Genomic DNA, 24601 nt, shown 5'->3' with positions numbered 1-24601 from the left:
TTTTTGTAAGTAACTTGAAGGCCTCCACATGGTATAAATATTTTTTAAAATATAAAAGCAGGATGTGTGTCATTTAGCTATTCGTAATAATATAAAGTAAATAATTATTTTATGCATCTGTATGTGTATGTGTGTAGATTATTCACCTAACAGTAACAGGAATTATGGGAACCTACTGAGTCCCCATTGGATGGAGAAGAAGCAGTTTTTAAAATGTCTGTTTCTTTCTTTTTTTCCTTTCAGGGATTACAATGGTCGACACAGAAATGCCGTTTTGGCCCATTAATTTTGGAATTAGCCAAGTGGATCTGTCTGCCATGGAAGATCACTCCCATTCCTTTGACATAAAGCCCTTTACCACTGTTGATTTTTCTAGTATTTCTTCACCACACTATGAAGATATTCCTCTTGCAAGAACTGACCAGACAGCCATTGATTACAAATATGATATCAAGCTCCAGGAATGCCAAAGTATGCAAAGTATTCTTTTCACTTTTCAGGTTGTCCAAATTTGAATTGTTTAATTCTCTGGGAAGTGTACCCTCCACAAAAGATTTTTTAGAATTTGTTTCAGAACCTCCCTCTCTCCCAGATACTCTTGGAGTAAAATGTCCTTGAAGCTTTATTAAAAACCAAGCAAATTAGACATAGATATTCCCAATGTAGACAGGCCTTTGGAGTTTTGTGAGCATTCCCTTTGTATTGTTGCATGTAAACAAAGCAGCCCCTAGCTTCACAATTATGAATAAAATCCCAAATGGAAGTTTTCCCATCCTGAAGGGAGGTGACTTGTTCCTAAGGACATGGTTACCCCACTTCTGCTGACAATCACACCACTGCTCTTTTAGGCCAGTGGGCCAGGCAAATGTTCATTGACTTCCCTGAGCGAACTTTAGGATTCAGCCCCATGTGGTACTCTAAAATGATGTCAGAATGATTTATTTCTTTATCAACAACATCCAGAGTTTCTGATTTATATATTTTTGTCTCTTTTGTTTATAAGGCGAGTTGGAAATCTGTCATAAAAACTGTATTAAAAAACTGCTTAAAGCCATGTGACTCCTGTTAATGGTCAATGATCATAAGCAGTTCTTATTCTCTTTTTATAATTAATTGTTTATCAAGTGGCAAATCCTGCCCTCAGTGTGCAAGTCTGGAAAGCCCTTGGCAGCAGAACTGGTATAGTCCTACTATGCACTGGGGGGCAAGATTTGGAGGAGTCTTCAAAAGGGGGGTGCCCATCTGTGCAGCACAGGGACTTGCACCCAAAGGGTCTTTGCACAGCAACACATGGGGTGTTTTGAAGGAGGGACTGGAAGTTTTGTCAATGTGCATGTTCTCTAGTTCATCCCTCCACACATACACCCTTCAGCCCGTCTCCACTTCCTCTGAAGGACCTGCTAGGGAAGCAGAAATACTCCAGCCAATAGGCTGTCTCTTTGGAGCCTGGGGTTGGACTCCTGCCCTCTTACTCCTCTCTCCCCCATCCCATTGATCATCCCAGCACCCGTCAAAGTTACTGTGGCATGGCACTGGAGACTGGATTCATCCCTAGAGATTTTACATGATGTGAACAGTAAACACACAAAGTAAAGTGCAAAAGTAACAGTAGGCATGAGTCTGCTCCCTGCCGGGAGAGCAAAAAGGTACTTGTTTGACTTTTGTGGGAAACAATTGACATCTTTTATTGGACGATGCCAGCAAGTAACGGCTTGCCCCACAGTGACCAGAAGCTGACAGATAAAAGGTGTCTGTGCACAACATAGACACTCATTGTCACTGAAGCACATAAGACAAGACACAGGTAAAATGGAATCACACAGACAAGGCTTCATGCAAAGATACCACAAAGATGATTGCATATTGGATTAGAAGAATAGGAAATATACCATTATGAGAAGATTATCACAGCCTTGGTAACTGTTAGGAAAGAAAGTAGTAATAGTTTCTGCCTCCAGTTCATAGCTGTATAACTTAGCTTGATGAATTAGCTTGATGAATGTGAGCCTAATCCATACAGCATATACTGAGTTTGCCACTGAAAAGGAAGGTTTTGCTTTATTGTTATATTATCTTTCTTGCTTTGTTGTTCTGTTTCCCTATTCCTAAAATGTAATATTGCTATGAGTTTATAATCTAGTAAAGTCAACGCTTCCTTTTTATGTCCAACTCTATAGGTTGATGAAGAATTGCCATATTTATTTGTATTCGCTGAACTTTTTTAGAATTATAAAGGGCACTTTAATTAGTAATTTTCAGAAGGGTCAGATGTAACAGTAACCAGCCTCTGGGGTTGAATTATATTTACCAATACAGAGTGAAGTTTCTTAAGAGCTGAAGTGGCTCTAAAACACCAGCACAATCTTTATTTGACCAAATTATCCAACTGAGTAGCTCAAGTGAGTCGTCGTTTTTTAGACCTTGTTAGGGATTCCAATCCCTGCCTCCCAGAGCTACTGCTGCCCTAGACTTGTAGTAAGTACCACACACTCTTTGCAGAGGGAGGGCGGGAGGAAGGAAGATTCAGGGAGGACAACTATGTCAGGGAATAAATACGAAGTCCCCACTGTGGAGGGCAATGAGGTCCCCAACCTAAACCAATTCTGCACTACCAATCTGAAGACTGGATCAATAGCCCCGTTTCTGCACCAGACCCTGCCATCTTCAACATAGTTCAGCCTCATTCACAATCTACTAGATGGCTACTTGTGGCTTGTAGCCTTTTAAGGAGCTAATATTTACAGCTGTTTATCATTATTTTATTATTAGACAGGATGGAGAATTTTTGGCCCTATTTACTGTGGTTGTTAGTTATAATGAAAGTATTGGTCACTATTTCTTGACATCTTATTGTACCTTTTATAACAGATGATAAATTAATCTTTTAAAATCTCTTACATATGCAGGTGCAATCAAAATGGAGCCTCCTTCCCCACCTTATTTTTCAGAAAAAGTTCAGTTGTACAATAAACTTCCTGAAGAGACCTCCAATTCTCTCATGGCTATAGAATGCAGAGTATGTGGGGACAAGGCTTCTGGATTTCATTATGGCGTGCATGCATGCGAAGGTTGTAAGGTGGGTTGTCCCAATAGTGTCTGCCTGAAATAAGAACATTCTATCATTTCCACGTTCTCATTTCTTGACTGCTGCCAAGTATTCCAGGTTGGTCACCTTAGCTGTGCTGTTGAATATCCCTAGAAAAAGAATTCCATTCTACTGATTTTAATAGAATATTAATGGACAGCAGCACTATCCGGATATGCTGAAGGTCCAGTGGCAATGGAATTAACATCTCAATGGTGTCAAGTAGAACTGTTCTAACACTGAATGTGTGTAGAGTAGTAGATTCACCATTGGTCTTCCTTTTCTCCAGGAATGAAATTGTATATTTTCTATCCTAATTCATGTAAGTTTGGCTAACTTAGTTTTAACCCAGCTATTTCTCTGACCCTGACAGATGGTACATCATTTTATTCCTCCAGGATTTCTCCTGTGATTATCATTAATGTCAGTTAGCATGTGGATTAGCTGTAAACTCTGCATGAATTCTCAGAAATAGGGAGCCTTTCCCAAATGTGCTCTGAATCCAACGTTTCTCAGTTAGCTCTCCCATGCATTTGGTCTTTGCTCTAGGAGCAGAGGTTTTGTTTGTTTGTTTTGGTTTTTTGTTTAGCAAGCCTGGATAGGTTTTTTTAAATGATTTTATTAGTTTTTCATACAGTATAAGGAGAAGCCACACTATGAAACCAGCACTGAGTGATGAAAGGAGGTGATGGGGAGGGAAAGGAGAAACATTGTTTAAATAATAGCTAAAATGTGATATACAAACCCCAATACTCATCTCCTTTCACATGTGGTGTCAAGTGTCTTTTGCAATCATACCTTCTTTATGTGTCCACACAAATATGCATGAGAATATAAGAACGGCCATACTGAAGAGATGGTCCATCTAGCCCAGTATCCTGTCTTCTGACAGTGGCCGATGCCAGGTGCCCCAGAGGGAATGAACAGAACAGGTAATCATCAAGTGATTCATCCCCTGTTGCCCATTCCCAGCTTCTGCCAAACAGAGGCTAAGGACACCATCCCTGCCCATCCTGGCTAATAGCCATTGATAGACCTATCCTCCATGAATTTATCTTGTTCTTTTTTGAACCCTGTTATACTCTTGGCCTTCACAATATCCTCTAACAAGGAGTTCCACAGGTTGACTGTGTGTTGGGTGAAAAAGTACTTCCTTTTGTTTGTTTTAAACCTGCTGCCTATTCATTTCATATGGTGGCCCTTAGTTCTTGTGTTATGAGAAGGAGTAAATAACACTTCCTTATTTACTTTCTCCAGACCAGTCATGATTTTATAGCTCTTTATCATATCCCCCTTAGTTGTCTCTATTCCAGGATGAAAAATCCCAATCTTATTAATCTATCCTCAGATAGCAGCATACCCTTAATCATTTCTGTTGCCCTTTTCTGAACCTTTTCCAATTCCAATATATCTTTTTTGAGATGGGGCGGCCGTATCTGCATGCAGTATTCAAGATGTGGGCATACCATGGATTTATATAGAGGCAATATGATATTTTCTGCCTTATTATCTATCCCTTTCTTAATGATTCCCAACATTCTGTTCGCTTTTTTGACTGCTGCTGTACGTTGAGTGGATGTTTTCAGAAAACTATCCACAGTGACTCCAAGATCTCTTTCTTGAGTGGTAACAGCTAATTTAGACCCCATTGTTTTATATGTATAGTTGGGATTATGTTTTTGAATGTGCATTACTTTGCATTTATCAACATTGAATTTCATCTGCCATTTTGTTGCCCAGTCACCCAATTTTGAGAGATCCTTTTGTAGCGCTTCGCAATCAGCCTGGGACTTAACTATCTTGAGTAGTTTTGTACCATCTGCAAATTTTGCCACCACACTGTCTACCCCTTGTTCCAGATCATTTATGAATATGTTAAATAGGACTGGGCCCAGTACAGACCCCTAGGGGACACCACTATTTAGCTCTCCATTCTGAAAACTGACCATTTATTCCTACCCTTTGTTTCCTATCTTTTAACCAGTTACTAATCCATGAGAGCGCCTTCTCTATTATCCCATGAGTGCTTTCTTTGCTTAAGAGCCTTTGGTGAGGGACCTTGTCAAAGGCTTTCTGAAAATCTAAATACACTATATTCACTGGATCCCCCTTGTCCACATGCTTGTTGACCCCCTCAAAGAATTCTAGTAGATTGGTGAGCGTGATTTCCCTTTACAAAAACCATGTTGACTATTCCCCAACAAATTATGTTCATCTATGTGTCTGACAATTTTGTTCTTTACCATAGTTTCAACCAGTTTCCCCAGTACTGAAGTCAGGCTTACTGGGTTGTAATTGCTGGGGTCACCTCTGGAGCCCTTTTTAAAAACTGGCGTCACATTAGCTATCCTCCAGTCATTTGGTACAGAAGCTGATTTAAATGATAGTTTACAGACTACAGTTAGTAGTTCTGCAATTTCACATTTGAGTTCCTTAAGAACTCTTGGGTGAATACCATCTGGCCCTGGTGACATATTACTATTTAGTTTATCAATTTGTTCCAAAACTTCCTCTAATGACACCTCAATCTAGGACAGTTCCTCAGATTTGTCACCTAAAAAGAATTTGGGAATATCTCTCATATCCTCAACCATGAAGACTGATGCAAAGAATTCATTTAGTTTCTCCGCAACCGCCTTATCGTCCTTGAGTGCTGCTTTAGCATCTCGATCGTCCGGTGGCCCCACTGGTTGTTTAGCAGGCTTCCTGCTTCTAATGTACTTAACACATTTTTTGCTATTACTTTTTGAGTCTTTGGCTAGCTGTACTTCAAATTCTTTTTTGGCCTTCCTAATTATATTTTTACACTTCATTTACCAGAGTTTATGCTCCTTTCTATTTTCCTCACTAGGATTTAACTTCCACTTTTTAAAGGATGCCTTTTTGCCTCTCATTACTTCTTTTACTTTGTTGTTTAGCCACGGTGGCTCTTTTTTGCTTCTCCTACTATGTTTTTTAATTTGGGGTATACATTTAAATTGAGCCTCTATTATGGTGTCTTTAAAAAGTTTCCATGCAGCTTGCAGGGATTTTACTTTTGGTGCTGTATCTTTTAATTTCTGTTTAACCTCCTCATTTTTGTGTAGTTCCCCTTTCTGAAATTAAATGCGACAGTGTTGGGCTGCTGTGGTGTTTTCCCCGCCAGAGGGAAGTTAAATTTAATTATACTATGGTCGCTATTACCAAGCAGTCCAGCTATATTTACCTCTTGGACCTGATCCTGTGCTCCACTTAGGACTAAATCAAGAGTTGCCTCTCCTCTTGTGGGTTCCAGGACTAGCTGCTCCATGAAGCAGTGATTTAAGGTATCAAGAAACTTTATCTCTGCATCCCGTCCTGAGGTGATATGTACCCAGTCAATATGGGGATAGTTGAAATCCCCCATTATTACTGAGTTTTTTATTTTAATAGCCTTTCTAATCTCCCTGAGCATTTCACAGTCACTATCACCATCCTGGTCAGGTGGTTGGTAATATAACCCTGCTGCTATATTATTATTTGAGCATGGAATTACTATGCATAGGGATTCTATGCAAAATCATATAGATCACAAAGGATACATAAGTATGGCCTTGTGAGATTCTGAAGAATCACCCAATAAAATATGAGATCTGTGTTCTGTTTAAAAGGGCACTGTCATGTTAAAAATATTTATTTAAAACAAATTGCCTTTCATATATTACAAACAGAACTTTATATTAAAATTCAAAGGATTTTAAAATCTAGTTTAATTTTTGTTATTTATGCTATTGATTTATTTTTCTGCTGTTCATTTATTTTTATGCTATTCATTTATTTTCCCAGTTTGGTCAATGAAAAGAGATGGTGTCCCAATCCTGCTGTCATTGAAGTCACTCATAAAATCTGAATTTATTCTAATGGAAGCAAGATCAGGCTCTTACATAATTTAAATTTTTAGTCAATCTCTAGGCAATTTAACATTCAGGCTATATTCTTCTGATTTTCATTTTATACCCTTTGCACAGTTGTAAATGGCTACACACGATCGAAGGGCATTGGTGAATCAGGCCATATGACTTTAAAAATTCATTTACTCCCTTTCAAAGCACCCACTGATGCCAGCTATGTTTAGAGTGTACAAGACCAAAAGGATAAGTGAGTGTTGTAGGGCTACACTATCCTCAGTAATAGGGGATTACAGAGGCACAGACCTGCTCTGGTTTTAAACAAAAACTCAAAGGATTAAATTGTGAATCTACGAGAAATCCCCAGAAGAGCAATACATCTGTTATTGATTACTTACGGTCACAGTCAAATATATAAACAAGAAGTCAGCACAGTGCTTACAACTGAACTGCGAGAAAAACTAGTTGTAACAAGGAAGGAACTGTAATAAACTTGGACATGCCTTATTAAAATAAACTGCATATGAATGATCTGAGAATACAACTCTAAACCATGAGATATGACCAGCAGTTTAATTATCGGCAAATATTGCACATGCCATGTGGTTTTAGTCAAAGACAATCCTAGTCTAATCCAGCAAGTACAATAATCTGTTAAGAAATACACTGCCTTTGGATTGTCCTATTGCTGCAATGTAATGGGATTTTTAAAAAATCATCCATGTGCATTCATTGGATATTATTTACATTGTTCCTAACAAGCAAAAAACCTTCATCTAGCTGTAGAATTTAGAATGGATGCTAAAATCTAAACAACCATGTAAACCAAAATATTTTTTCTGCTTGTGTTTCAACGCCTATAAGGCTTCAAGTTAAAAAAAGTGTTCTGAAAAGACATGATTATGAATTTCCATAATGACCAGCAAAACTTTGTCTCTTTACAGGGCTATATTGCACTTTGAAGTAGTTATCCTGGCTATCACATCAATTTTAGAATTTTCAGGTGGTTGTATATTTTGAAGACCTGTAAATTCAAAACAATAAGAGCAAACTGAATGTTTCAAACATAAACAGATCCTGGAAATAAATATTACAATAATAGTTTAGCAATAAAAACAGCCAAAGAAATAGAATAAATGAAGGAAAATAAATATTCTGTAAGTACATGGGCCTCCAACAATAAAAAACATTTGAAGATAATGAAGAAGCAGAGGTATTTAGAGAAAATAACTAAACCAACAACTATCCCCCAATCTTATGATTTGCTTGGATGGTAATGATTTGCTTGAATTAAAAGAATGGGAAGATGGAAATTAAATTCTAATGTAATTAATAGAGAAGTATGAGTTCAGGTGAGGCATAAGCAGCAGTGGCTTATGAGGGCCTGTTTTTCATGCAGTAAAAAGAACTGTGGAAATAACGACAGAAAATATATGATGCAGAAGTAGAATGTCTTTCTTCATGGAATATTTTATAATGTTTTCCATGAGGCACCAACAGTAGTTCTTTAAACTGGAGAGTGTGCAACCCATCCAGATGCATTTGCATATCATTCTTTTTTAAACTCCTGGATTCAGAGAGTGGATTGGGTTTGCTATGATCCATAGAATTTTTCTTACATCTGGTAATGAGTTCTGATATTTTGAAAATGTGCAGAACCTTAAAATGGAAAAGTTCTAACACACATTCTAAAGTAAAGGTAGCTACAGTATATTCAGTGCAGTGGAATCTGCCTTTCAAATGAGGCAGAGGCACTGGAAGATATTTTAGACTGATCCTTTTCCATGCCTTTATTTTTATTGCAGGGTTTCTTTCGAAGAACAATCAGGTTAAAGCTAATCTATGACAGATGTGATCTGAATTGTCGCATTCATAAGAAAAGCAGGAATAAATGCCAGTATTGCAGATTTCAGAAATGCCTTGCAGTTGGCATGTCACATAATGGTAAGTACATGAATTGTCAGCACATACTGAAAAATATAGTATTTGATCTGAAAAAAATCATAAATTAGATTATTATTTATTATTTGTACTGCTAGAAGCCCCAGCCACATTGTGATAGGCACTACACAAGCATACAGTAGAACCTCAGAGTTAAAAACACCAGAGTTACGAACTGACTGGTCAACCACACACGTCACTTGGAACCGGAGGTATGCAATCAGGCAACAACAGAGACCAAAAAAACAGCAAATACAATACAGTACTGTGTTAAACATAAACTACTAAACTACTAAAAAGATAAAGGGAAAGTTTAAAAAAAGATTTGACAAGGAAAGAAATCGTTTCCATGTTTGTTTCATTTAAATTAAAAGCAGCATTTTTCTTCTGCATAGTAAAGTTTCAAAGCGCTGTGAAGTCAATGTTCAGCTGTAAACTTTTGAAAGAACAACCAGAGTTCAGAGTTATGAACACTTCAGAGTTACGAACAACCTCCATTCCCAAGGTGTTTGTAACTCTGAGATTCTACTGTATTACAAAGAGATGGTCCCTTCCCTGAAGAGCTTGCAGTCTTATTACAGGACTAGAGAAAACAGGGTTGACAGTAGGAGGAGATCTGCAATGATCAGTAATATGATAACTGTTTTTATATCCTCCATCATTTGTGGCCTTAACAAATTAATGAAGCATTTTTTTCATTCTTCATGTAATTATCACTAGTGCAACTGTTTATCTTTCTTTGCTTCACTGTATTACTTCCTGTCTAAATTGTGCTGTATACCTTAACACACCAGCCTTTTGCATTTAGGGCCAAAACCAGTGAGTATTAACCTTAATTCTGGAAAATATATTCTGTGTAGTGTGGAATTTACCAAAAGTGTGTAAATAATAATAATTTCAATTTGCTGCACAGAACACCTATCCAAGTTTGGTAGCATTAATGGTAATAAAGTCTCCTCACACTAGGACATTAGATGTGCATAATTGCAAACCAAGTGGTCACACTACTGGCCCACCCCTAATCTTCCTCTTTCTTTCTGGTATGTGTAGAGCTGGCACTGTTGTTTGGAAGGAGTGTGGAATTCCTTTGCACACGCATTCTAGAGATGCCCTCCCACCACCTAGCAGGACGACTGCAGTTCCTGAGCTTTGAGAGCTTTCTCTGGCCTCTCCACCACCTATAGGCAAATTTAATCGCAAATGTGAATCCCAAACAGCATTTCCTTTTTGTATACCCTCTGGACTTAGGCTATAAAGAAGTGTACAATTTTACAGTTGAACCCCTTACACTATGTAAGCAGATAGCACTAAAATCCTAACATAGTATGATACTATTCTGTGGCACAGGAAAATCTAGAAGGTCCCTGTGAGCTTTAAAGTCAGTATCTGAATTCCTTTGAAAATACTTATTTCAGAATCTTCGAAGGGAGAGAGCCATATGAAGATTCTTCACTCTTTTTTCTTGGCAAAGCCAAGTAAAAACAGGAATTAAATGTCATAACATAGAGACTTATGTAATTCTAAGAGTAAAGAATTGCAAACATGACTGGGAAAATAATTTCTCTGTGTTTTTTTTAGGACTTTCATTATTCTCAGTATAAAAAATTAGTGCACTGTTCCCAAGAGGAAAGCTTAACTGTGGTTTCTGAAGTTAATACAGTGAATTCAGTGAATACATTGGTATGGGAAATGTTTTCCTAATGGAAAATATGGTTTTCAAGTTTCTGGGATGCAACAGTAACTCTTAAAAATAAATCTCATTTTGAAAATACTTCTCTGGGTATTTTTATAGTAATTTTACCATGTTCTCGGGGGAGGCGGGGCAGGGGGAGAGAGCTGCTGTTATTATTTTCAAGACGTGTGCCAGATACTCTTGTAGATGAGGGATATGGCTTCCACTGATGTCAGAGTGAGCCACGTGCATGTCCAAGGGAGAATTTTGCCAATAGTGTATATTTTCAAGCACTCAGATCTTCTTAAGTAATATCTTTCCCTGTTTTGCTAGGCAGGATATCTTTATATTGCTCCATGGCAGAAGGTCACCTTGCCATGTATAAATTAAAAAATAGATTTGACAATAAAAGATTAAATTTGTGCCTTTAAAGACAAAGCCTCATGCTGTGAGGACATATAGAAATGCAAAACTGGACTGGAAGCCACCACACACACTGGGCCAAATTCTGATCTCTTTTGCAACAGTATATACTGGAGTAATGCCATTGAATTTCTCTGGATTTTATACCCATGTAGAATGCGACTCATTGGGTCTGAAGGTTCCAAGTCATGAAGATATTCATGAATAGCTCACTTTCAGGAGGCAGGATCCTAACCACATTTTGTAACATTTGAGTGGAGGTTAAAAAAGTATTCTCATGCTTTGGATGTTGTTTTCCTTTCCTTCTCTATCCATAATCACTAGACACTGTTTAACGCACAGTTGTTCATCTTCTATTGCTATGTATCTCTCATCAGGGGTTCCCGTAATTTTAATCAGAAGCTTGCTTAAATTTTCTTTCTCACTGAAATTACAATTTACACAAAGTCAGCTCCTGTCAGAGACAAAAAAAGTACATATGGCAACTTCTTTTGTAAAACACTACTTGGTGGCAGGGGAGGATGAGTATTGTAGCTTTGTCCAGAGAAACAGAGAATAAAAAATAATTTATCTTGATGTGGCATTTTACTCTCATAACTATTGATACTATGTCACTGATATTATTATAATACTGTAGTTTAGACTACGCATTGTAAATTGAGACTATTTTGTAGCAAAACTTTCTAACTGTATGTTGTTACCAAAATGTGCAGCAATTTACTGCAGGAAAAATGCATTGTGAGGTTGTGGTGACAGATCCTTTGTTTAAGGAGTTTAATTCTCCTGGATTATAATTTCACCAGAACTCCTTACTTAAATTAATTGTGTCTTTATGTAAACTTGTGATTTATAGGGACCCTTTTAAAGGTTTAAAAGGACCCTATTTGAAAGGTCCATTGTGTTAATATTTACCAATCCATGCTGCATCCACAAATTTAGAAGAAAAAAAGAAAAAGCAATTATTGTTAGGCTAACAACAAATGACATTCACAACAGCGAGGTTCCTTCCATCTCCCCAAAAATAAGATAGTTTGGTTTTTCCACTTTTTTTTTTTTTTACTAACAAACAAAAACAACTTTATCCAAAGCTAACTTTTTATACCCTGACAAGAGGGAAGAGGGGAGACTCCATGAAGACCATTATGGACTTCACTATTGCTAATCTATAGCAGTTTTACATGGAAGGCACTCAAGTACTGTGGTGATGAGCAGCTATATAAGTCCCAAAGATAGAGAGAGCACAGAAAACCATAAGTGCCAGCTTGTGCTCACAGTGAAGTCAATAAGAGTTTAGCCATTGACTCCAGTGAAACAGGCTTGGGTCCTAACTGGTACATACAAATTCTGATAGTAGCAGGAATACTCTTTATACTCTCGTTTGTTGAACCAATGTGTATGTGGTCTGATAGGCACTAACCCTTATGCAATGGATTGTTGAACTGGTGGTGGGCATTCAGGCCAATAGGAGATAGCTCCTGCCCACTGTCTTGATTAGCTGGTTAGCGGATACATGCTCTGATAGGAGAATAGGAGAAGATAGTCCTGGTTTGTTTAATGTTAGCCTAACAACACTATATGTTAGGAGTTGGCTTTGTTGTTTGTTGTATTTAATTGAATTATGAATGCAGCATGCATGAGTTTGAGGAAAAAAAGTGAACAGTGATATTCCCATCAAAAGTCTGACTGACAAGATTCTGTATGTTAATTTTGTTTCAAAGTAACAAAGCCTAGCCTACCCAAGCCTTTTAGTGAATTATCACTTGTTGGATAATTCTATTGTATGTCCAGCTGTACTATTTCTGTTTTCATTTAGAAAATAGGAATTACAATTAATCGTATCTTTAAAAAAAGACATTTAATATTTGCAGTCAAGCTGACAATACGAAACCTGAGTCTTTTCTACTTCAAAATATTCTTTGAAAATAAATATCAAATTATATACCGCTTCCCTCATGTGTCATTTGATATGTTTTTCCCCTATACCACTGGAATTTAACTCTAAATTAAATTATACATAAATACATTCACATTCATAAAATCACAGGCACACTGAAAAACGGCCTTCAACCTTATTGATCAGCAGAGACACAGAGTCTCCCTTATGGTACTTTTTCTTGTGATTTTTATGCAAACAGCCTTTATAAAACTTTGATAAAGCACTTCTCCTTGACCAGTTCACAACCAATCAAGCTCACCCAAAATTTCCAATTTATGAAAAAAGAAAAAAGTGACCATTTCTGATGCAACTTCATTTTCCACAAGGCTTTTTGACATCTCTTTGTAAATTATACATTTTTGAAAGAAGCAGAAACCAAACACATTAAATTTGGAAGTTGCAAAGAAAAAAATATTTTAAATATAAATAGCAATTTAAATACTAAATTCTAAAAATACATACTAAAAATAATATTTTCAAATTAAAAATTGTGTCATACTGGTTTGTATTAATGTTCTTGAACCAATGAGCATTAACCAATTCACCAGTATTGGAATTTCTAGCAAGGTCCTTATTCCAGTCTGGTTTCTTTTTTAGTCTTAAAATAGTATTATTTTTAGTCTTAAAATAGTATTATTAGTCTTAACAATAATATTATTTGTACAGCTTAATGGCAATTATCCTCTCATGGAAAATCAGTCTCCATTTTGAAATGATCCTAATATTTCAATTAAGTTTTTGTTTGCTTGTTAGTTTGTTTTTTTTGTTTAAAGAACTATATTAATTTCTTCCTAGCATACTCGTAAACTGACTATAGCTCTGAGACACTGCTCAGTCAATTTGGATGTAGAGCATGAGAGAGTTTTACTTGTATAAAATAAAAAAAACATGTCCTTAGGAACTAGAATTTATGTTGTCTTTTAATCTCAAAATATATGTACACATCCTTAAGTGAGCTACAAACAAAGGCCTATCTAAGTACAACAGAGTGTAAATTTTAGACACTATAAAGGGACCAACAACCAAAGTATAAGCAGGGTAAATATTGCTTGATCTTATCAAAATACCTGTGTTAAGCAACTCTACTTTAATAAAGTAGCTTTCCCTAGTCTGGATAGACCCTAAAATGTAAGATCAATTAAGTGACTTTCAGTTGAGATTTGGTGTAAAAACTTTGACACTGAGGGATTATCTAGTGTAAAAAAAAATTAAATCCTGTTGTTTAAAATCTTGGAGAAGGGTATGAAAATTTTAGAGCTAAGTGAATATTTAATTCACCAAGGGGAAGTATTATAGTGTCCATTTTTCTTCTCCCTTTGTATAAAAATAGTCTGTATAAAAGGACAACTTTTGTTAGTGAGATTTCAAAATCATGAGTGTGATCCTGCAATCCCTGACTCCTGAGAATAGTCTCATTGAAACCAGTGAGACTTCTTGTGTAAGTGAGGAATGGGGCCTCAATATTTGTATCCAGTAGAGCTATATTTCTTAGCCACGCTTTATTGCCATTATTTTTTAGAGGCAATAGCATGCTTCAGGAAGTGAGTTCATAGCATTTATATCTGATATTCTCAGATTGTTAAAGATATCATGTGCCTTGTTATGAATGTATTGTGTACATATATAGCAATATAGTTTAGGAACAAAGGAAGTACCATAACAGAACAGACAGTTTGTCCATCTACTCTGGTATTCTGTTTTCAGTGGTGATCAGCACCTACCCTGGATAGGAAGGTGAAATACCCTCTAAGGTCCTGTTCTTGTGAGTTGCTGAGTATCTCCTGTGAAGATACACCCTCTGAATTCCACTTCTATTCGTGTCTCAAGTCCCCACTTTTCAGAATTGGACTCTAAGTACATCCAGCCAGTGGCACCACATGCACTCAGTTACTACAGTGGTGAACACATTATCAATATCCATACTGAAGCATGAGTTTCTAACAGTAGATATTTTGTATATGTGATTAATGCTACAGCTATTACACATACCACTACTGATCTAAACAAATGTATTATTATGATTTCCCTTTGCATCCAAGATCCTTAATTTTAACACCAATATTGCCTCTTTTTTGGCTTTTGGGAGTTAGAAAATGTCCTTTAGTAACCTGCCAGACCTCATTTAAGCTGTATCATCAATTTATAAATCCTTCTTTAAAAGAGAGGTGAGGGGCAGGGAAAGTCGATCTTGTTGGCAAAAGCCCTAAAAAGGCACCAGAGCATTGCAAGACTCTTCTCTGACATGGTGAGGTTCTTGCAAAATGAACAAATATGTTTAAAAAGTGGACAAATTAATCATAAAACATAATCCTACTAATTGTCAGAGCTCTGACATTATTTAAAGCCTGTAAGCTGGTTTATTAGAGGACAAGGAGACTTTAATGAAAATGTGAATTTCACAGCACTAATCACTCTGGTTCCCTGTTCAAAATGTACAGTAGAACCTCAGAGTTACGAACACAAGTGTTACGAACTGATTGGTCAGTCATACACCTCATTTGGAACCAGAAGTGTGCAATCAAGCAGCAGCAGAGCCAAAAAAAAAAAAGCAAATACAGTACAGTACTGTGTTACATGTAAACTACTAAAAAGATAAAGGAAAAGTTTAAAAACAGATTTGACAAGATAAAGAAACTGTTTCCATGTTCATTTCATTTAAGGTGGTTAAAAGCAGCATTTTTCTTCTGCTTAGTTAAGTTTCAAAGCGCTATGAAGTCAACGTTCAGTTGTAAACTTTTGAAAGAACAACCATAACATTTTGTTCAGTGATACGAACAGCCTCCATTCCCACAGTGTTCATAACTCTGAGGTTCTACTGTATTTTATTCACTTTTCATAAGCCTTTCCTGCCCCTAGCAAGAGTCTTAAATGTCATGTTGGATTTGGTTTTCCCTATGACAATTTTTATGAAGTCATATGGTATAATGTACCTTGTGTATAAAGGCTATCTGTATTATGTACACAGTATTACACTTTACCTGTAATATAATTATACTAATTTGACCCTTTTTATTAAATGCGGCCTTGATTACTCAATACTGGAACACATTTGCACAAGTGAGACCTAAAGCATTATATAACAATCTAATATGAGGTCTCATTGTATAAATACTGTATTAAATGTATTGACATCTTTGTTATATATATAAACAAATCATTAGTACTGGTCAGTGATTAACAGTAAAGCTGTCCTTAAATAGCCAGAAAAACAACATTTCTTATAAAACCTCAGATCATAGAACCTCAACATGTCAAGTCTTGACTGTGTTACAAAGCTCAAAAATGAGGAGTACAAGGAAAATCATAGTGTGGGAAACTTTAAGTGATTCAGGATAAACTACGCTAGCATATTGTCCGAAACCTCAGTTTTATGATTCCTGATATAAATAACTTATAATAACAAATAAGAGTTTCAAGATTTCTTGATACACAGATAGTATCAGCAGTATCTAGTTCAAATATAAAACCAAAGTCCCTGCTTTTAATTAAAAGTATTTATTTAAGCACTTTGAACTGAATTCGTCTCTGGTATTGTCTCCATTGATTTCAATATTTCAGTAACTTTAGTGGATTTTCACTAGGTATGAATCTAAATTCTTTTGTTAGTTTGATGAGTAATTTTTTTCAATCACTTGCCTTTACTGTCCATCCACAATTCTAGTCTCTTCCGATGAAATTCACTTGTCAGTAGAAGGCCCATGCAAACCCCTCCTGCTATAGAGGCCTCACTTTTCCCCTTCTCATGTGAGTATGGGATGGAACAGTAACACAGAAGGGGCTCTGATCTTCCTAGGCCTGATCCAAAGCCCACGGAAGTCAACAGACTCCCATTGACTTCAATGGTCCTTGAATCAAGCCCTCTGCATTGGGAAGATGGGCTACAGGCCAACTCTCAATGTGCTAACAAACAAGATGTCTGTTTGGGGCCAGGTGAGGCAAGAAGGCATTGGATACATTCTTATTCAGTTTATAGTATCTGGTAGGTGCTGATCAGGGATATAGCGGGGGCAGCACCCCAAAGACTACAATAAAGTCTGTCCCTAGGTTGATAAAAGATAGATTTTGTTCTCACAACCATTACACAGGATACCAACCCCAAACCTGAGTACACATTCTTTTATGCAGGATTTGGGCATTTCACCCTGACAGAACTGTGTTAATCTCTTTGAGCCATCATTTCCGCTGTAGTCATTCAGATTCATGTATAGTACTTTTTTTTCTTTAAATCTTTTAAAATCTGGGATTTTGGAGAAAGCTTTTCCTAAACTATAAGAAATCAAGAGGATTGGCAATGAAGTGTCACTGGAAACTGTTGCTAGTAGCTGACTAAGTCCATTTACTATCCCTGTGGGGGGAAAAAAGACGGTAACGTGGACTCCAGTCCAAAACAAATATACATTGGCAATTATTCAGATGTTTCCATATGAAGAAATTGTAGGCAGGGGACATATTCAGGAAAAAGTCTAAATATAGAATGTGTTAAGTGGTCCCTAATGACCTGCTAGGTTCCCTTCCATTCTGATTTTATTCTGAAATGTGAACTCAGGGGACACCCGCAGAGATATGAGATATGCAGCATGTTTCTCTTGGTGATAGAGTTTACTGCAAGGGAACTGTGATGGAAATGTGAGAGCAAACAAGCCGTCATGAAGTGAGAGTCAGTCAGTGATACAGGTGCTAAATGGCTTTGTATGCTTTTGTGTCATCAAAGATTATTTTGAGTTTTATGAAAGTGCTATTTCTGGCCCAACAACACCAGTGTAAAAAGGAGTATTCCATGTTTTCTCATAACAGGAAAGAGGCATGCATAATCCAAAGGAAGTGTCCCCAGTTTAGCCATTTGGAAGTACTAAGCTAACAATGTTTTTACCTTTAAAGGGAGAAGACATTGACAATTGGAAAATCTTTTTTTATAGGTTTTTTTTTTTTACCTGTTCCTAAACCAACACCACAAACTTTTTTCCTTGGATTTTTTTTTTTTTTTTGGTCTTTTTCACCTTGATGTTCTTTCTATCTTATTTTCTTAAGGGTCATATAGATTTAATTCCATTTACTGAAATCTATATATTGTAAAAAAATAGTCTGTTAGGAAACATATCTTATTGGCTTATTTGAAAGATTTTTCAGAATCATTGCCCATGTGTGTAAACAGTCCTTTGGATGGTACACACTTATAAATTGTAAAGATGTGTGCCTTGTATCCTGCCTTACATTTGAGTTGGATAGTTGTGAGGTATTGTGAGAAGGCGAGTCCTTCGCCACTCTGTCAACCCAGCACACATACAGACAGAGTTAGCATTCAAATCTCACCCCTCCGCGGGTTTCCTTTATTATTAACTTAAGGGCAACTAGCAACCTTCTGTCAAGCTGCCTTCTAAAATTGCTGTTTCTAGGGATTTCATCTGAAAGACCTCCTGTTTGACCCCTTAATTGCTCTCAGAATAACATTTTATTGTACTTTATATATTATTCACTATATAGATATTAACTAATTGATTCTCACAACACTTCTGTGAAGTAGGTAAGCATTCCCTTTTTGCCTAAAATCATACAATGAGGAATCAGGATTAAAACTCAGGACTTCCTGACTTTTAATCCTGCACTTGGTCCAACCGACAACATTGTCTTTACTTACTCTCCATTTTTTATCCTCATGAGTTGGGATTAATCAGACTCACCTGATCTGACTGCCAGATGAGTCTGAAGAATAGCTCTGGATTTCCATGCAGGCTCCTAGAACTTGACACCTTTTCACAAGGGCATCCTAGCTGACTGTATGGTATCCAGATTGTTTCCTCCTTTAGTTTTGTTCTTATGACAATTCTCTGAACCCTTTCAACTGCTTGTCTACTCGATTGGGTGAAGTCATTTTCCTGCCACTTGTCTAAGCACTCTGAATGAAAATTAAACTCTGGAATGCTCATTATGAAAGGTGACAGAAAATATTATTTTAAAAATATATTTGTGTTCAGGTGCAGCTGTGACTAATGTAACAATTTGTCTTCTTCAGCTATCAGGTTTGGGCGAATGCCACAAGCTGAGAAGGAGAAGCTCTTGGCAGAGATTTCCAGCGACATCGACCAGTTAAACCCAGAGTCGGCTGATCTTCGAGCCCTTGCCAAGAACTTGTATGACTCATACATAAAGTCCTTCCCTCTGACCAAAGCCAAGGCGAGGGCGATCTTGACAGGAAAAACGACAGACAAATCAGTTAGTTTTCTCTGTTTTTTTTTTAAGTAAATGATTTACCACATTGACAACACACTAAAAAAACCCAACCCTTTGCTGTTGGCAGTTACATATTTCAAGCTGTGTCTGAAACACAGGAAATGTTTTTAGATAGGATAAGTAAATATAATTTGAAAAATCTCCAAGTTCACCTAGTAAAATACTTGAAATCAGTACAAGAATTTGAAGGTCATCTTAACCTTTTTGTACTCCTCAATCCATTCTTCCTATTTCCCCTGTCCTCCACCATAATTTATCTTACACATTATCTCTGTAATAGGTCTATCTGTTAGAGGATAGGCTGCAGTACTATTACAAGCATCCATAGAGTAGTTATTACCAGTACCAGCTGTGAACCCAAGATATGTTCTAAACCCATGTAGTTAAATGATAATAGTCATACCCTCCTTGGTTTCCTGCTTCGTAAGTGTTGAATGATTCACAGAACCAGCACTGTCACCCACTCCCCACAAATATACTGCTTGTTCCTAAGATATAATGATGTGTTCCTGAATTTAAGTTAGTTATCTTGGTTAGTTCAGTATCCTGTGGTGCTAGAACTTAAATTTTAAGGAAACACTTTATAGGAATATATGTGTAAGTTAGTAATAAATGTATATGTATTTGTGGGTTCCCTTGAAAAATGCAACATGTAAAGATCTTTTTTATTATACAGCAATATCTCTGTAAAGCAGCATAAAAGTATGCATCTATGACATCCTATTAAACACAGTGGAATTTTGTTTTATCATCATTCAACTACATGGGATAAAAACTTTTCCAGAAATAACAGCTATTGGTGTTGATGTGTTTCTTTAGGCTGAGTATCAGGGAGTTTGTGAGTTAGGACCACACTAAAGCCAGTTGATTTGATTTTCTTTGATATTTTCTAAGGCAGGAAAGAATTTCACACTTTTTGATTGCTACTAAAGGCTTGTCTTCACTGCAAAGTTAACTCGAGTTATAACTCAAGTGGTGCCTCAAACTCAGGTACCATCCACACGCAAAAATCCTTCACTCAAGTGTGGCAGTGTTTTAACTCCATTTGGCTGGCCCCTCAAGAGGTATAGGCTAAAGCATAATTTGTCACTTGCTAACATGACTGTTCTGTAGTGTGGACTCAGACTAGCTCCACTGTAATGCCGCTAGTCCTCCAACATCTTCCTGCATATGCCCAGGATAGACAACTTTTCACACAGTTCACTGGGAAAGAATTGATAGAGCAGTTCAGCTTCCTGCAAAGCAAAGAACCATGGTATATGTCCCTAAGAATTTTTAATGCCACATATGAATAAGTATAACACCAGTCAGACATAGCAGCCCAAGTGTTATTTTGCAATATGCCCACTCTCTCTCAAGCTAATCTAACTCAAAAGCAGTAACTTGACTCTGCAGTTAAGACATATCCTAAACTTGCAAAAGAGCCAGTGAGAACAGTTATAATCTGACCTGGCTTGGTATTATTATGCTTAGTAGAAATTTTGCTTCTATGCATGTATCTGATTTGGGAAGTGAACTGTTTTATGGATCTGTATTTAGGCTTTGGATCAAACCCATAAAAACCAGTCAGGTATAGAATAATCATCAAAATGGGCATTGCCAAGTTGCTCCTTACACTTTAAGAAGCTTTGCATGCATATTTTATGAATAATTATAAGGAACAGAGGTTTGTGAATCATTGACAACAAAATTAAGAGTCTCAAATTTTGCCAAGTTTTTTCACTGTAATGTGAATAAAAAATTCTCCTATTTTCACAAAATTAGTGCACTAAAGCGGGCCTATCATGAAACCAAAATCTTTTAATTAAGAAAACACATGAAATAGTCAGTTCATGTAGGTTTGCATCAAAACTTTAACGGCAGCCACTGATCTGTGCCGTGTGACATGGGTATTACTTTTTCTCTCCCTGACCTACGTCACACGACTAAGATCAGAAAAAAAAGAGAGATAAGTCTTTTACCAAGACATTTGTGTGTCTCACCTTTCTTGCACAGATTACAGCATGTACAAAGACAGGTTTCAGAGTAGCAGCCGTGTTAGTCTGTATCTGCAAAAAGAAAAGGAGGACTTGTGGCACCTTAGAGACTAACAAATTTATTTGAGCATAAGCTTTCGTGAGCTACAGCTCACTTCGTCGGATGCATTCATACAAACTATCAGGTGCATATGACTAAGTGAAATGATGTTAGCAAGAATTTCACTAACAATATTTTGCAGTTTTTTACAGCCCTAATAATATCACATTCCATTTACTGTATTTGCTTGCCTTTGAGGTCTAATTAGCCAGCTGCAGTGCCTCTAGAAGATAGGCTTACACATTGGAATATGGTAGAAAAGAGGGAGGTGCGCAGAATGTGTGTAGAGCTGGCCTTTCCAACAGATCATCAGCATCTGGCAAGAAGAAAACTGTTGCTATGCTAGGGATATTCTGGTTCTGAATGGGGTACCATATGTACAGTGTTTATCCCAGGCAGGGGTTGGAGGGGAGAATAGAAGTTGTGCATATGATACTTTTCTCCATGTGTATATGTGGTATTTAATTCCTTTCATCCTAGAGAATTCCAGCCCTGCTGCTTCACTCTGCAGCTGCTCTTGCTGCCTCTCTTTCAGCTCCCTCTTAAGCTTCTCACTGTTCTGCAGTGACCAGGAAAGCAGTTGGCAGAAGGAGCAGTGAGAAAGGGAGGGAAAAGACACCAGCAGTTCTAGAATGCTGCTAAAGGACAATGCTGAAAGGAAAGTAGTTTTTCCCCCAACCTCTCCGTATCCTGAACAGAGTGCAGAAAAGCACAGTGGTAGTTTCTTTGTGTCTCATGTCCCATGTTTTGGGCATGGTGGGAGAATTCAACTAGAGGGCAGGGCAGCCAGTTTCTCTTTCATGGAGAGAAAGTTCTGATCTGAGACACTGCACCACTTGTAGCAGTGCCATTTTTTTTAAATTAGGAAGTTGAGCAGCTTTCCTGATTGCATTTTCTCTCATCCTATGTATGCCACTGTATTCATCAACAATGGATAAGGATGTTGTCCAGATCTTTCTGCTAAAATAACCAGTAGTGAAACATTTAACAGTATCAGCATTTAAATTGTTAGGTTTTTCAGAATCAATACCTCATTGAGAAAAAGGGGAAATTCAGACCTTTCTTAAAGCCTGATTCTTATCTCTGTTTTAAACTCAGTGCAGTTACTCTTAATTCACACACCAGTGTATCTGAGATCAGAAATAAGTTCTTGGGGCTATTATTTATGTCTCTCTGCAGACTGTCAAAGACTACTGATCCTCAACAGGCTTATCAAGCCTCCAGGATTGTCCTGGAGTCTCCAGGAATTAAAGATTAATCTTGAATTAAAGATTATGTCATATGATGAAACCTCCAGGGATACATCCAACCAAAATTGGCAACCCTTGTCCACAACTAGAAGGTTTTCTTCCTGAGCAGTAGGGCTAGGAACTATTTTTCATGGACTGCTTAAATCCTACATAATTGAAGAGTGTAAAATTTTGGGGACCAAAGGTCCCTTCCCAGTTGCAAATCAGAATTGTCCCTATTTCTAAAGGATGTTGAGAGCCTTATTTGATAGATAATTGGTTGTTAGTTTATTATGAGTAAGAAAGAGAGATGATTGTTTTGTATAAGAGTTCAGATCTCACTGCTCATATGTTTGTGGTAGAATTAATTAGCTGACTCAAGGGCAAGAGAGGTCTGCCAGGTTATAGTAGCTAACATCAAAGCCCTCAGAGCAGGATCAAATTTAATTATATTGTTTTTGTCTTTTTTTAATGTATATTGCTGATTTTCCAATTTCTTGCCTTATAAAAGGAATCTTTATACATTTTTTTCAAAAACTGGTCTCATTCTTCCATGTTAAACTCTGTAAACCAGATTCTGACCTTAGTTACACTATTGTATGTAACAGAGTTTATGACTCTAAATTGTGTGAGTTTATGTACTAAGAATCCCACCAGCTGTTCTCACATACTTAAACTGATGCAATTAGAGTCAATATTAAACTAAGCAACTGTCTGCTTTATCTAATGTGTTCATGCTGATTGGACATCTAAACAGCACTGACTGAGCCTCTGATCCTGCTAACACTTATGCACACAAATAATTTTATGTATATGAGTAGTCACACTCAGGTCAATAGTAATAGTCACTGGCATAAAGTTATTCACATAAAACTGTTGGCAGGATTGATACCTAAACACCCAGCATCCCCTGGGCCCAGTATGAAGTTTGGGTAGGAGTTTTTAGGGGTGAACTCTTCTTCATTTGTTCCAAATTTGTGGTAGGACAGCACATTCACAATTTCCATTCTGAGAAATACTCCAGAGCTGTGTGAGATCTGAATGAACTGTACTGCTATGCTTTGTTGGCTGGTTAATTAATAACTGTCTGGACTTTGGAAGTGACTTGGTAATGCCTGGATATTATGCTGATGCAATGCTCATGCAATGTATATAGTGTACCATCACATAATGTTCTACTTAAACCAATCACCAGGCTAGAGTTTGCCATAAAACAATACATAAATAGACAAACCCCTATATAATTGCTACCACTTTTCAGGACATGTTTACATACCACTGGAAGAGTGGATGCACTCAGTCAGTAAATAATGATTAAAACTTTTATATTATTTGTACTGTAATGGACTTTGTGCTCTAGAACATCAAACTGTTTACTATGGGCACAGTTTAAATTTATACCTTTTTTAATTGCAGTAGCATCTGCGTCACCTGAAAATGATTGGATATGCTAAGGTAGTGTGTGGAATCTAAAATTACTAAGTAACAAGTCCTCTTCTGGAATGTACAGTGCTCACCAGCCATGGCAAAATAAGCTTCAGGTTACAGAGTTCATTTGAGCCTTTAAATTGCATATTTTCTTGGCTATTGTCAACTCTTTGTTTTTCATTCTGTAATATGAGTGGGCTGAACCCCATTGAAGTACTGTTATCAGCATAGCAGAACAGTAATCTGGGAACAGATGTTATCCATGATGCTTTTCTCAAGTTTGGTGCTGGAGGAGCAACTAGGAATCTCTAGAAGGAATGAAAGAGAGTGACCCAGCAGTAATGAAAGTAGATGTTTAGTAGGCTACACTCATGGAGTCATTATTCCATCCAGTTATTTATATGAAAAATATTCCTCTGTTGCCAGGACTGGAAGAACATGTTCAATAAGTCTTGAGACATATCTATCCTTTTCCTACCATGTGCTGTCACACATCTTGAAATTAAAATGATTGTCATAGAACTGTAGGCAAACAATTAGTGATGTATCTTACACTGTCTTGTATTTTGACTGAAACGAATGACCTGTTGCTAGGTTTGCTAGCTGGTCACTTTCATAATGGCACAGCCAGTTTTGTTTTAGGCCTTTTCTACATAAGAAAATTATGCTAATTTAACTAAATTGGTTTAGATACTGATTTAATTAAATTGGTGTAAC

At 37.0% G+C, this 24601-nt stretch overlaps 1 protein-coding gene across 9 annotated transcripts in view; it reads left to right on the top strand.

Annotated features, from left to right (window-relative positions):
* The window catches only part of PPARG (peroxisome proliferator activated receptor gamma), a 105514-nt gene that overhangs the window by 61581 nt on the left and 19332 nt on the right, over nucleotides 1-24601 (top strand). For all 9 annotated transcript variants that reach the window (XR_012159868.1, XM_073352271.1, XM_073352270.1 and 6 more), the window contains 4 exons: nucleotides 244-471; nucleotides 2907-3076; nucleotides 8757-8895; nucleotides 18934-19133. Coding sequence is in view for 8 of the 9 variants with exons in the window: in XM_073352271.1 (XP_073208372.1) it covers nucleotides 252-471; nucleotides 2907-3076; nucleotides 8757-8895; nucleotides 18934-19133 (729 nt within the window). In the remaining variant the exon portion in view is untranslated. The remainder of the gene's footprint in view (nucleotides 1-243; nucleotides 472-2906; nucleotides 3077-8756; nucleotides 8896-18933; nucleotides 19134-24601) is intronic.

The sequence above is a fragment of the Lepidochelys kempii genome, chromosome 7 (genome assembly GCF_965140265.1).
Source record: "Lepidochelys kempii isolate rLepKem1 chromosome 7, rLepKem1.hap2, whole genome shotgun sequence".
NCBI lineage: Eukaryota > Metazoa > Chordata > Testudines > Cheloniidae > Lepidochelys > Lepidochelys kempii.
The sequence above is the reverse complement of the archived record's forward strand: the minus strand, read 5'-3'. Positions and strand labels throughout refer to the sequence as shown.